The 15015-nt window shown below is 40.1% G+C and overlaps 1 protein-coding gene across 2 annotated transcripts; it reads right to left on the bottom strand.

Moving 5' to 3' along the window:
- Window positions 1–46: 46 nt before the first annotated feature.
- Paf-AHalpha (Platelet-activating factor acetylhydrolase alpha) lies at window positions 47–14112 on the bottom strand. 2 transcript variants are annotated; one of them, XR_006774893.2, is made up of 6 exons: window positions 13911–14112; window positions 11646–11852; window positions 10262–10384; window positions 9302–9403; window positions 3348–3779; window positions 47–2585 (listed from the first exon to the last, which is right to left on the bottom strand). XR_006774893.2 is itself a non-coding variant. In XM_045768203.2 (5 exons), exons 1-5 carry the CDS (start codon window positions 13974–13976, stop codon window positions 3546–3548), a joined length of 732 nt encoding a protein of 243 aa, XP_045624159.2. In that variant the 5' UTR covers window positions 13977–14112; the 3' UTR covers window positions 47–3545. The 2 variants fall into 2 exon arrangements, 1 of the variants encoding a protein (XP_045624159.2); XM_045768203.2 differs by having other exon boundaries at window positions 47–3779.
- Window positions 14113–15015: the final 903 nt, after the last annotated feature.

The raw sequence follows: 15015 nt of genomic DNA, 5'->3' as shown, positions 1-15015 counted from the left end.
AATACTAGCATTCACACAATGGCCATAAGGTATAAAAAATAAAGCAAATTGTATAATAATTTAATTATACATAAAACAGTGCACAGGAGTCTTAGTAGGTTTGCTTTGCTATATTGTCACCAGTCTTTTATTCCAATCACAGAAATCAAAACTTATAAATTTAAGACCTCAAATTCAAGGACAACATTAAAGCTAAATTTTAATAAATTAGTCATGCAGGTAATGCCTAACAGCCAAGAGTAAGCTTCAAATTTAAGACAAAATTAAATTACTAAAGTTTAGCGTTTCCCCCCTTCCAAAATAATAACACTGAATATACAGTACAATACTGTACTAAACTGCAGGTAAACAAATATATTTAGTTATAAGTGACAAACAAGCAGAAATATAAGTTAGTTTTCACACATTGATCAATTTCATATAGAAACACACGAGCTGCACTAGCTTCCTGAACTGTACATTTCAAAAGACCAACTAAACAGAACAGCTAGTCAACATTTACCTTACACAGTAATTATTGAACTTGAATTGTTACAGTAAAGGAATAAATATCTTGTAATAAATGCATTGTTTAAAAACAAATTGTCAGTTATCCATTTAGTGGTCATAAGAACTCTAATGTTACTGAAAATTTTAATTACCAAGTATACAGTATTTAATAAATAAAATCTGAAAAATGTCAAATTTAAGTGGAAATACTAATTAATTCATTTGTTATCATGGTGTCAAGCTTCATTTCTAAAGTGCAAGTGATTACAGCAAGACAATAAAAGGCCTAGATTCAAACCTAAGATAAACTTGTATAATAGTAGGAAAGAGCATTTTATGTTATTCTATCATTCACATATGTCAAAGTTAATGTTGCACCTTTGTATTTTACACTATGAATCTAATAATTCTGAGATTTGCACATTTGAAGAAAAAGGATGCATCAGACTTATCTTGAAAATTCAGATGTTGCAACATGAAAAAACATTATTACATTTGTGAGTACAGTATCTTGATAGTTAAAGCTTCACAGCTTGTATGGAGTCATCTAAAATAAGACCAATGTATGAATTAAACTAGTAAATATAGTAGATTTTATTCGGTATCATCCTTCAAGACACTAAATCACAGAATTGTTTTTTTTTTTACTTTAACAAAGTTTGGTTTCACAGAAACAATGAACTTAATGTTGAATTCTGGACCACATGTACTAAAGGCAATGTTGTATCATGCAGAGTTGTATTTATACTAATCTTCCAGTAGATAACTTTATTATTTTTCTTCAATACTATAGGCACAATAAATATTGACCGACTGCCATGTTAAAACATTGAAGCAACGTGCATTGTAAACAAATGTCCTACTAATACATGTTTGCAGTGCATGAGGCTAACTATTGTATAACTCCTTGTTGTCCTTAAAATATCTACACAACCAATACAAAAATTTTAAACATTTTTTAATCTGGTTGTTAATTATGAGTCGAACCAGAGTATCGTCGGCACATTACATCAGTGACATCGCATTCATCAACAGACCTCTCATACATGCATCACAGTTCTTCCTGACCCTATTGTTATAATACATACAATAAAAATGTCAAGTACGTACTGGTAAAAAACCATGGTGCAATGTCAATTAAATACAAAGTACAATATAAACAAACAAACCCCAGGGAAGTACAAAAAATTCCATCATGCAGATTTTATTTTTGTTTGAGGCAAATGCAACAGCTAATAATTGATAACAAAGAATAAATAGATACAAAAAAATTAAGCCTTGTTATTAAATTCATTAACTGAACAGTTACACTCAGATAAATACTTTATGGCATAAAATGTTGGTCCTAGAAATAAGAGATTAAAACATGAACAGGGTGAAGAGTTTCCCCATACACCACTAACAGTGGTGGCTCTAGGTGAACAATGTTGTTGCTGTTAAACATTCGCTACCTGGAACAAAAAGTTCCAAGTAACACGGGTTATGGTGTAGGTGAACAAGGACACGACACTATGCTCATTCAAACAGTTTTTCATAATTCATAGGGTAATTATGAACTATATCACCGAGACTAGATTCAGCACCTGAACTGAACACAAATACATTATGCCCCAATATTAACTGCCAAAATATAACTACAGAAAACTTTGTTTATAATAAATATGGTATACAAAATAAAAAGCAATTCACATTTACATCTTTCAGAAAAGTGTTACTACTACATGCAAAATAACTTACGTGGCTAAAATGTGTATGCATGTACCCAAACCATACAGCACAGTCCTGTACATTCATGACAAAAAAAAAAATTATATATATATATAATATATATATATATATATATATAAAGCAGCAGCTGCACAAGTTCCATTACATAAACAAAGAAATGCCAATGTACAAAAGTAACATCATCAATAAAAACAAGTTTAAATAATGAATGTAAGATCACTTAGTATGTATCACAAGAACAGGCTTAACAAGTCCTTCTGTTCTAGACTTTGGTTTCTAGGAATGATTTGTTCACCACAAGCCCAGTGCTGGCTGCCTCATCACACCTTGACAGCCTCGAGCATAAGCTGCTTCCTCGAGTCTGTATGCTGTGCATGTACAAGTTATCTTCATTAGTCTTTATCACTCAACTTAAAGCTTTTCACCTATTTGAAGAAATTCACTCTATACAACCTTCTTTTGCTACAATAAAGAATCTCACACTAATGAAAACTAAACATTTATAACTATGCATGAAGTATTTTAATAAGAGATTTTTCACGAGACATATTGCACAAAATACAGGTGTACCTAAAATCAAGTTGAGATTGCCTACATTTATCAGAGATAATTAAGCCAAGAAAAGCATACTTTGCACTCTTGTACAAGATAATATGTCCAATGTATTACCTCAATGATCAGTTCTTTTGATATTCACACTAGTAACATTTTACTTTTCATTGCTCTGTGTGAAAGTTTTTACTGTACATTTCTTACAGTGAATTTAATTTTTTTTAAAATACGTCCATTTAAACAGCTTTATATATTATTTATGAAAATTAAAAAGTTAATTTCATGCAAAAGTTTTATACAACTGTAAAGATTTGGTATATGCAATCAAATATATAGATACTGTTTTCAGGAACAGATGGGACTAATATTTAATGGAAAGCACCATTTATGAGATAGCTATACAAGTTTTGATGAAAGTGTTAATTTCTTTCAAATCACACAATACTACAAAGACCTGTATAGGTCTACAGAACACAACTAAAATTGTAAGCAAGGCTGTGCGAGCCTTGGACTAGTCACAGACTTCCACACAAGCTGAAAATATTAGCAAAGTTAAGAAAAAAAAAAAAGTTAATTACCTCATGAGAAAGAATGTTTGATCGAGAAGCAAAGCAGACCCGACAAGCAACAATGCACATGTGTAGCAGAAGTGCATACAGAAGCAGCATTTCACGAGGCCAGTGTTGTATTAAGCATACATCAATATGATCAAGGATGTCAAGTGCCCAGGGCAGTGATGCTAATCTGCAGTGGAGTTGGCCAATACAATGTGCAAGCTATTCAGCACAAGTGACGCGGTTGTCTGATGGGGGATTATCTGCCGCTGGGGATGCAAGAACAGCGTCATTGAGCAGTACAGCATCGTCCTCATGCAATAAATTGGTCAAAAGCATGTAGACTGGCTCAAAGGCACGTTGGTAACCCTGTGAGGTCAGATGTAAGTAGTCATACATGTCTCTGTGGTCTATCGTTCCATCTCCTAGGACAAGGTCGCGATCAATATTAACCACCTGCAAGATAGGGAAAAAACATGAAACACCAGCAAGGTAAAAATAAATTATTCATTTACCTAGCCTGCTGTAAAAACAGCTCACTTTTTATATGACCTATTGCAACTAAATTTCACACAATTTTTTTTCCCAAGCTGCAAAACCTTTCATAAATTTTTAGAACATTTAGTTTTGAAGCTAAAGACATGGCTAATAAATGTTAAATATTATTCTAACTGTCTGCCTATGATGTAATAATATATTGGTTTGCTCTAGTAATCTCTCGCATTATCTCTTCACTATTTTTGTTTAAGAATTAACACTGCAGACAAAATTAGTTGTACTAGTGTGAAAGTGTTTGACATATGCATAATCTAAAAACATCCAAGCATGAACACTACGACTTTTCACGACTTTTGTTAGGTCAAAGCTAGAATATGCAGAGGTTGTGTGGTACCCATATCTTAGAAGCACATCAACACACTGGAAAAGGTGCAAAAACATGCTACTAAGTGGCTCCCAGAACTGAAGGGCAAGAGCTATGAGGAGAGGTTAGAGGCATTAAATGCCAAAATTAGAAGAAAGAAGAAAAAGAGGCGATATGATCACTACGTACAAAATAGTAACAGGAATTTATAAAATTGAACACAATGAAGCAGCCCCAGTGCAAATACAGCGAAGCAGACTCGCCGTGAGTAATGTGAGCCAGCAACAATAAATAACACAAGGCAGCTCCAGCGTGAACGAGAGGCAGCTTCCAGTGTGAAGAATGGGATGCAGCCCCAGCATGAACAATGCGACGTAGCCATAGCAATAACAACATGAAGTACAAATAGGAAAGTAGAATCTAGATGAATATTCTCCATATTGACAGTGTTCCAGAGCTGGGCATCTAATGTTGTATTGCCTCAAGATATAAATCTAGAAAGATTCCCAAGCATTTATTCAGGAGTTTATATACAGTTTATCTCATACTTTACATGACAATTTAATCAGCACCTACAAATGCTTTAGTAAGTAAGTAATTATCAAAAGAAGGCACCAAACCGGGAAGGCTATGTAGCACCATCAAATGTGCGGAATAATCAGAGGGCGCTAAATATCACCAAGGATGCCAATACGAGAACAAAAACGCATAAGGCGAATGATATCAAAAGTATCCGAGTCACCAAGAATTCTATTGAGGGACAGGTGACCGCGAGGGGCGGTCGGAAAGCAAGACACACGCTCGTCCTGGAAGTCAGGACATTCAAGAAGGACATACACGACTGTAAGAGGGACAATGCAATTAGGACAATAAGGAGCAGGGCGGCGCTCCATCAAGTGACTATGGGTTAAGCGAGTATGGCCAATACGCAACCTCGCCAGAGCTGTTTACCAACGCCGGTTACAGTGGTAGGAGGATGGCCACGAGGAAACAACATTTAAGAGTACGTAGTTTGTTACCAGTAACAGACGACCAAGAAGGCTGCAAACGGGTAAGGATGGAGGAATGGATAACCGGGTAAAAGTCGGAATATTAAATACCTTTACGAGAGGTGGGACAAGAGCGGACAGCTTCCTTGGTGGCAGCATCCGCACGCTCATTTAAAGACACACCAATATGGCTGGGAACCCAACAAAACTCAACCGACTTAAATTTTCTGTGAACAAGAAACAGCCAATGCTGGATCTCGACAACTGCTAGATGAACCGGATTAAAGGACCCGAGAGCCATGAGAGCACTACAAGAGTCAACAACAACTACAAAGGAAGACTGACAACGAGAAAGCAGGAGTCGAAGAGCATAGAGAATAGCATAAAGCTCTGCTGTAAAGATGTTAGTCTCCGGAGGTAAGCGACACATATAAGTGCGATCAGGAAAAACAACAGAGTAGCCAACACCGTCTGCAGACTCAGACCCATCGGTGAAGACAGAAACGGAGCGGGAGTGAGAAGAAAAGTGCTCAAGGAAAAGGCGTTTTAGAACCGTAGGAGGGGTAAAAGCTTTAGTGATGTGGGTCAAGGACGTACAAAACTGCGGAAGGGGGACTCTCCACGGGGACAAAGAAGGAACAACACGAGGAGAAACATTAGAAACACGAACAGAAACAGAATCCTGTAAGCGAGATAACCGGACAGAAAGAGGGAGGTGGTGAAGAGGAACAGGAATCGCAGGATGGGTAAAAGTTAAAGCACGACAGATGCGAGAGGAAGGATGTTGTAAGGACCACGCAAGATAGCGAAGACAGTAGCGATCACGGAAGTCCTGGAGAGACAGGAAGCCAGTGTCAACATACAAGCTAAGGACGGGAGTCGAACGAAAGGCACCAGAACTGAGGCGCAACCCAGTATGGTGCAAAGCATCAAGACGGCGAAGAGTAGAAGGAGAAGCAGAAGACTAAGCAGGGCAACCAAAATCGAGCTTAGACAGGACGAGAAAGGAATGTAAAGCAAGGAGAGTGTGCCTATCCACTCAAAGAAGTATGGGACAATACCCGAAGGAGGGTAAGGGCCTTAGAGCACTCAACACGGAGGTAAGAGATATAGGGAGACCAAGACAAACGAGTGTCAAGGAATAACCCCAAAAGCTTCGCCGAATCTTTGTACTCAAGGGGATGACCATAAAATGACAAAGAGGGACGAAGAACGACCCGTTTCCGAGTACAAGACATGGCACAAGTCTTAGAAGTAGAGAACTTGAAGCCATGATCGATGGCCCCAAGACGACATGGCATCAATTGCAAGTTGAAGCCGGCGCTGAAGGAGAGGCGAATCATCACCCTGACAGCAAAGGGTAAGATCATCGACATAGAGAGCGGAGAAGACGCCCGAAGGAAGAGAGGAAAGAAGACCATTAAGGGCAACCAGAAAAAGAGTAGTGCCCAGAACACAACTCTGGGGCACACCTTCGTATTGCTGAAAAGAGGCAGAGAGAGCGGTACCAAGGAGCACCCGAAAGGAACGACTAGAGGAAGCTGCGGAGAAAGAGAGGGAGATGACCACGAAGACCAAAAGAATGAAGCTGGGATAGAATATGATATCGCCAAGTGGTGTCGTAAGCCTTTTCCAGGTCAAAAAGGACGGCAACAACGGAGGTCTTCGCAGCAAAAGCAGTACGAATATAGACCTCCAAGTTCACCAGGACATCAGTCGTGCTGCGGCACTTGCGGAAACCAAATTGAGAAGGGGAGAGGAGGTGATGGTGTTCCAGGAACCACATCAGACGAACGTTAACCATATGATCAAAGAGTTTGCAGACACAACTTGTGAGGGCAATAGGGCGAAAGTCCTTAGGGGAAAGTTCCCAGAGATCCCGGTTTGCGAACAGGGAGGACAACGGCATCGAGCCAGTCCTCAGGGACTGACGACGACTTCCAGATCCGATTATACAGACTCAGTAAATACCGAGACGTGCACGGAGGGAGATGGTGAAGCATCTCATAATGAATACCATCAGAGCCCGCCGCCGTAGAACCGCAGAGGGCCAGGGCAGAACGAAGTTCAGAGAGAGAGAAGGGATCGTTATAGGAAAGTCGAAGACGAGTGCAGAAATCTAAAGGACGAGACTCAAGGACAGGTTTACGAAGAAGGAAAGATTGGGGAAGATGAAGACCAGAGCTAACAGAAGAAAAGTGGGAACCCAGTTTGGTAGCGACCTGCAACGGCTTCGCCACACAAGTACCACGGAGGTGAAGGACCAGTGAAACACCGGGAACGAACTTACCCGCTATTTTACGGATACGCTTCCAAATCTGTGGCAGGGGAGTTTCGGACGTAATTGTGGAGACATAAGATGCCCAACATTCACGTTTAGCCATACGGATGGCCCTCCGGGCCACCGCACTCGCTTTCCAAAAGAAAAGAAAAGAATCGGCCGTCTGCCAACGGCGGTGCCTCTTCCAGGCTGCACGCTTACAGCAGACAGCCTGAGCACAGTCTGCATTCCACCAGGGATCCGAGAGGAAGAGCGAGGAATAGAGCGGAGGGCAGCGTCGAAGAGTGTCATGAAAAAGGAGGAGAGCACGATGGAGAGGTTGAAGGGAGTGGTCAGGGGGCGCAGTAGTCACAACGAGAGACTTAGCCGCACCAGGGGACGAAGTGGTCACCACTGGGGGCTTGAGGCTCGACCCAACCACAGAGGGAGGGAGGGGAGGTGGGGGAACAAGTCAGGAGAGTCAAAGGAGGAGCAAGGTCGGGGCCCACCGCAGCAGAGGCTACAGAGCCCGGTCTTCCAAGACAGGCCGACTCGGGGGCTTGGTCGCCCACCCCACGAGCCCGAGAGGATACAACAGAAACATTCAATGACATACAGACGAAGAGTGATAAATTCATCCACGAATGTGCCCCCACACCCACCATGGAGCCACAATTAGAGGCAGGACACCCAACAAGAAGTTATCGCCGATCATGCCGGGGCCCCCTAAGGGTGCGTCGTGAGTATACGCCCCACAAACGCCACCTTAAGAACCGTCAGTCCGTCGAGATCGGGTTCAGCGACGAAAGGGGGATTGACAATAAAAGGTCCCCCTCGCTCGAGATGTTGGGTACTACAGTTCTACGGGTGCAAGAGTATGTCTCCTCAAGCACCCGGGCGTCAAAATAGAAGAAATCCAAAGGAATAACCAAAACAAGCAAAAGGTCGGCAGGAAACGACAAGCAGATAGGAGAAGAGCGGGGAGAAAAACGAAACATAAGGAAAAGCGATCCGGCACAATTAGAGAAGACAGCAGCAGGAGTGCAAGGCCAAAAAAGGACAAAGGACTGTCCCACGGATCATCACACTCCGGCAGTCGTCCACTAAACCCCCCTCACGGCGCTAACGGGCCGGATGGGGAGGGGGAAATGCTTTAGTAAAAAAAAAATCACTGAATCACCCTACTTTCAACTTTGACTGCACAAATTCCTCAACAATCACACATTCTACATAATTAAAATTATCAACCACGTCCTAAAACTTCACCATTCACATTTATTTCACAATTTCCTTTTGCACCATCAAATTTAATTATTTTTTTCACATTCACTTCTAAGTCTTTTATCTCACAATTACAATTTTCATATTCTTCATAAATGTCTATCACTCTGCTAAAAGAACTACATCTGCCTACATCAAATCAGGTCTAATGTACTTAAATTACTCCTACTTAGACATACACAAGGTTAACACCTTCATCAAATAACCTGTACTGTACTTTGATCTCTCTCATGACCACATCCAAATAAACAATTTCAAAGATGATATTTTGCAGTCATGGCAAACACCTGCATTAATATCCAACCAGTCACTAATATAAGCACTATTGGTACTGTACTTTTTACACAAACTTTTACATGAAAGCAAAATAGAATTTGGGCAGCTTTTACATGCTAATTACTTCAAAGAATCCCTCTGAATTAACTTTGCCATATGCTTTACTTCTATAAATATAATGATGTATAAATAATAATTAATTCCTAGAACAAATTTTAAGGTAAAAATATGAAAGCAAAAAGTGATAACTGAATATTTAAATCCAGTATCTTTAATCTAATAATATTAAATCATTATAGTTATGTCTCACCTGACATAAGTCATTTTGACGCAGAGCTTCCTTTATGAGAGCATTGACCTCACTATTCTTCTCCCGTAAAGGATTGGGCTTCTCCCCTCGAGGTAGGAGTGACTGAAAGGCAATCATACAGTACAATTATTTTTAAAATATCACAATGCACATAAATTCAGTTAATTTTACTTCTCCAAGCAGGCTAGCCACAACCCATACAGCTAACCTTGGTATCTTCTGTGCCTGGCCCCTCCCATGTCATTCAATTATAACCTGTAATACTACTACAATTCCCTACGGGGCCTCGTAGCCTGGTGGATAGCGCGCAGGATTCATAATTCTGTGGCGCGAGTTCGATTCCCGCACGAGGCAGAAACAAATGGGCAAAGTTTCTTTCACCCTGAATGCCCCTGTTACCTAGCAGTAAATAGGTACCTGGGAGTTAGTCAGCTGTCACGGGCTGCTTCCTGGGGGTGGAGGCCTGGTCTAGGACCGGGCCGCGGGGACACTAAAAAAGCCCCGAAATCCTCTCAAGATAACCTCAAGATAACCCTACAACTGCCAAGATCCTTAGTGAAACACCAACTTGTTCAGATAAGCATTCAAACAAATTGTTTGAATTGTTTGGACAAATTGTTTGCATGCTGGCAATTCTAGTGTTATTTAGATACAGTACTACCTGTATTGCAATATACAGTACTGTACTTTATTTTGACAAAAATACATGTTACTTATGACTACCAGTAAACAAACTATTGGAAGAAAAATATATATCCAGTGGAAAAGCTTCATCATCAGTTCTGGTACCTTTTCTGTTTAACTTTACACACCCATATTTCTATTTTAGTCATTTGGCAATTACCGAAACTAAACTTAAGTCTTTTCCTGGTTTCATATTCTCGGCTCATATTCCAGCTCAGAAAACCCAAGCGTTTTCATTAACATATTGACAGAATAGCAAGAAAAGTAAATACTTACAAGAATTATTATATAGGCTTGTGGCTGCTTTTCCCTAATTGTCTGGAATATTTCTGTAATACCCCCGGCAACTTCTGCTGCTGTATGATTGTGGTTATTAGTTCCAACTAATACCACAACTGCCTGTAACAACAATAATTTTTAATGCAGGGCTTCAAAGATATGAACATATGATCAATGTCACATCAATGCTCTTATGACTTTGTGATCAAGTCAGAAATAAAATTTTGTACAATTTTTAAAAGATGCATAAAAAATCAACATGGTGGACTCCTGTCTTAACCAAAAAACCAGATGAACCAAACGAAGTCTGATCTAGTTAGTGTTCTGATGTAATATAGTAAATGTTAAGATAAACAAGTATAGTACTCCAATTAATCCAATTTTGTTTTGGAGAATTAATTTTTTTTACTGCAATATAATTTGATTACAGAACTACAGTACAGGGAAGACGCGATAGAACAAAGAATTTGCTATCAGAAATGTTGGTTATCCAATTCAGAAACCCAGAATAAGAAAGACATCACTAATCAAGACTGACTTAGCAAAAAGTACCAATTAGAAGCATAAAATAATTTTTTATCTTTTTATTTTTGTACAGCTAGGTGGTTGCAGGCGATGAGTCACACCGTGGCTGAAGTATGTTGACCAGACCACACACTAGAAGGTGAAGGGATGACGACATTTCGGTCCGTCCTGGACCCTTCTCAAGTTGACCGAGAATGGTCCAGGACGGACCGAAACATCGTCGTCCCTTCACCTTCTAGTGTGTGGTCTGGTCATCAGCTAGGTGGTTGTCTATTTTTTATGGGGGGAGAGGCAGGGCTGAGTATAGTGTTCTGTGCTGGAACAGTAGTCATTCAGTACTGTATTTTGTAGTACTGTATAGTAATGTTAGGAACATAAACTGAAGGCCTCAAGGTAAAGAGCAAGATGTGGAATTGCCTGGTATCCCTTGAAATAAAGGGCGAGGGGGACTGGACTGGATGTCCACCTTTATCTTTTCCCTACTATAAGTAAATGTTTATCTTCACAACCATTGAAAGCTTAAGATTGTAGTAATAATTAAATGCAATTGGTTCACATGTGAAAAATCCCAGGTTTAATTCTCATGCAGTATGGAGATTCACATTGCAGAAAAAAGGTACCCAGGAATAATTTAACTGGTGTGGGTTGCATGCAAAGGTCAATTGTTGACCTATGTCAACAATTAACCTTTGAAAGCTCCCATTTACAATCCACCTAACAGGCTTCCTGTTCCCCCCCAAAAAAAATGGAAAACAAATTCATAACTATTATTTATTTTTAATAACAATACAACACAGAATCCATTTTAATGGATGAAAACTCAACTTTTAGGATCAACTATAATTTTTAATATCACCTTTGGTTTTATAAATTCCAATTCTCCATTCCGAAGTCTCCAAAGGACGTGTTGTGTTTGGTCCCCTCCAATACCAAAATTGAGGCTATGCATGGGAGCAAACCACTTCTCCCACAGATCGGTGGACAGAAGATTGGCCACTAGCGAGTCACCCACGAACACCACATCAGGTTCCATTTCACGTGCCTGGTTTACAAACCTATTATGCTGAAAACAAAATGGTACATATTTACAATACTTTCTAATTTTACATAATAATATACTTGCATGCACAATGAAAGTTTAAACAAAGTGTGGAAATACTACTTCCTTTCTTTGGAGTCTGATAAATACCACTTTGAGCCTTCATGTTTGAAACAACTTGGCCAAGACAAATAAATCTCATTGCGTCATTATTTTTATCCTATTTAAATGTATTTGTAACTGCAACACGACCAATAATTCTGATTTATTCACACACACCTCATCTCTCATCACTTAGAAGAAATCTCATCACTTAATATAGACCTAAACTATCCCATAAAATCTTCTGTTTAGTTTTGATCTTTAGTTAGGTCAGCATAAGAAAACTATTACCAAGAATATAATACTGTATTCCGGTATAATATGCTATGCTATTTAAAAGATATTTAAGTTCATCTTTGTCACACTGCAACCCTGAATGTATAGTAAGCCACCACATGCAGATGTGATATACAGCATGACATTATTTTGAATGTACAGTACCGTAATCGTAAACATTTATATACCACCGAATATTTCTCCTTTTAAAACTTATAAACAGTCCAAATAATCAAGATGACTTATAAGAGTGGATTCTAGTGGTAAAGGATCTTTGCACACACTCTAGGAGCCAGATTCATGAAGCAGTTTCGCAAGTACTTACGAATGTGTACATCTTTCCTCAATCTTTGATGGCTTTGGTTACATTCATTAAACAGTTTACAATCATGAAAACTTTCCAATCAACTGTTATTGTTATAAAACAGCCTCCTGGTGCTTTGGAGCTCATTAACTGTTTAATAATTGTAAACAAAGCCGCCAAAAATTGAGAAAAGATTTACAGATTCGTAAGAGCTTATATAACTGCTTCGTGAATCTGGCCCCCAGGTCAGCAAGTACGTTACTTATTATTTACTGCCATCCACTTATGTCACTTTTACAGTACCCTGCTGCAAACCTATTTGTGCTGGAGGAGCAAAGGATGGGTACGAGGGACGGGCGAGAGAGCCAGCCGAGACACTGGCAGCATCATGTCCTCACAACACTTCCCATTAACAAGTTGCTCGTCCTAGTTAACCACACTATACTCAAACATCTGGACCACATTATTTGTTATCAGTCCTTTACTTTGAATTACTGTATGTTTAATAGGGTAGTTTGTTAGAATGGTTAGGTTATGTAAGGAAAGAACTGGCCTGGGAAGTGTAGGCCAAGGAGGTGTAGAACAAATCTACAAGGGCCGTGACGAGGATTCGAACCTACGTTTGAGAGCATCCCAGACGCTGCCTTAATCGACTGAGCTACGACATGGTATAAGAATTGCAACCAGAAATTCTACTGAATTTACTTGGATCCTGCAGCCTCTCCGAGACACAATCCAGGTTGTGGATTTGTTTATTTGATGCATCGCGCAATTGTGATTTCTGTGTGTAATGAAGTAAGGGCGAAGAGGTAGAACGGCCTATTGACAGAGCTCGAGTGCGTGAGGGGAATTGTGTAAAATCCTGGTTTGTGTCTCGGAGAGGCTGCAGGATCCAAGTAAGTTCAGTAGAACTTCTGGTTGCAATTCTTATACTATGTCGTAGCTCAGTCGATTAAGGCAGCGTTTGGTATGCTCTCGGACGTAGGTTCGAATCCTCGTCACGGCCCTTATGGATTTGTTCATTTGATACATCAAGCAATTGTGATTTCTGTGTGTAAGGAGGTGTAGGCCTGGGAGGTATAGGCCTGGGAGGTGTAGGCCTGGGAGGTGTAGGCCAAGGAGGTGTAGGCCAAGGAGGTGTAGGCCAAGGAGGTGCACCAAGAGAGGTAGAGCCTGGGAGTCGTTCCTCAACATACTGGAGCAGAGTATAAACATAAAGGAGCTGTCACTCTTATAAGGTGTGCAGTGAGTGTTGTATGGAGCCTCCAGACTAGAGGTGGAGGGCTGCCCCTGGACCCCACCAGCCAGGGTGGTGGTGGTGAAGGTGCAGGAGAGGACTGCTGGAACACCATTAGTCACCCCGAGAGTGGACGAGGTCCCCCCCACTGCTCCACACCTACCATGCTCAGCCAGCGGCCGTCCCCCTGCACGTCCTCTAGGGGCGTGGGCACCGCTGCCGGGTTCATCTTGGGGCCTCCACCACCTCCCGGGGCTCGTCTCCAGCACCACAGTACCCAGGTGAGGCTCCAGCACCTGCACCGCCGACGGACGCAGCTCCCTCACCCGACCACAGCACCACACTGCTGCCTCAACACGCCTCGTAGTCCTCACACCTTTACTACCCCACAAAACATATTTATCCCTTTTTTTATATGAAATAATTCATTAACTAGTAATTAACCTGTTAGGATAATCGCTAAATTATATAAAAAAAAAATCTGAGTGTGGAGGAATTTTGATCGATGTGTTTATAAGCTTAGGTTGGGTGTGGCCAGTAACTGGATGGGTGCTCGCCAGAGACAACCAATAGGCTTCTTGTCCCCTACACTGGTATACCAATATTATGTGATCCAACTTAAAATCATATCAGTATAATTAGTTAATTGTAACTTGTTTAGACCTCAAATCAAGTACATTTGCTATTTATTTTAGTTAATTTGTTAATGCCTTCAGCCATACACACCCTTTGAGTATGAAAGAGGGCAACTGAGCCACATGTATGTAACTACAGTATTGTATTGTATGGCAATAATAAGGATACAATTATAGGCCTATTATACAGGCTATCGATGAATAAGACATTAATATAACTCTCGTGTACGCTTTATTCACATGTATATAATACTAAGGTAAATAATCACGAGAATATGTAACAATTATATCAGTCCTGACGAAAATTGCCATCAATCAAGATAACAAAGATGGCGGCAGCTGCAGCGTTTGTTTCTTGCAATTGACATTAATGATGCCTCAAGTCGCGGCCGGGGCCTCTCGCTTAAATGTTTCTCCACAGTTTTTTCACATATATAAAATAAATGTTAATTTTATGTGTGTGTATGTGTGTATATATATATATATATATAATAAATTAATATATAAAAATTAATATATATATATATATATAAATTAATATATATATATAGTGACGGTAAAGCGTTGGTGTTCGGCTGTTTCAAAAGCTAGGGGCAGGGCCTCGTCACATGACAAAAGAGAAAAGTTGGTCCT

Source organism: Procambarus clarkii, chromosome 91 (genome assembly GCF_040958095.1).
Source record: "Procambarus clarkii isolate CNS0578487 chromosome 91, FALCON_Pclarkii_2.0, whole genome shotgun sequence".
In the NCBI taxonomy this organism is placed as follows: domain Eukaryota; kingdom Metazoa; phylum Arthropoda; class Malacostraca; order Decapoda; family Cambaridae; genus Procambarus; species Procambarus clarkii.
Note: the sequence above shows the minus strand (reverse complement) of the source record. Positions and strands in the feature narration are given on the sequence as shown.

Excerpts from the sequence above, each read along its gene's own strand:
- Paf-AHalpha (XM_045768203.2), bottom strand. The coding sequence starts at position 13,976 with ATGAACCCGGCAGCGGTGCCCACGCCCCTAGAGGACGTGCAGGGGGAC. Across the intron at positions 10,385-11,645 it reads TGGAATTTATAAAACCAAAG|GCAGTTGTGGTATTAGTTGG; the intron begins GTGATATTAAAA and ends TTGTTGTTACAG. Across the intron at positions 9,404-10,261 it reads AAGCCTATATAATAATTCTT|TCACTCCTACCTCGAGGGGA; the intron begins GTAAGTATTTAC and ends ATTGCCTTTCAG.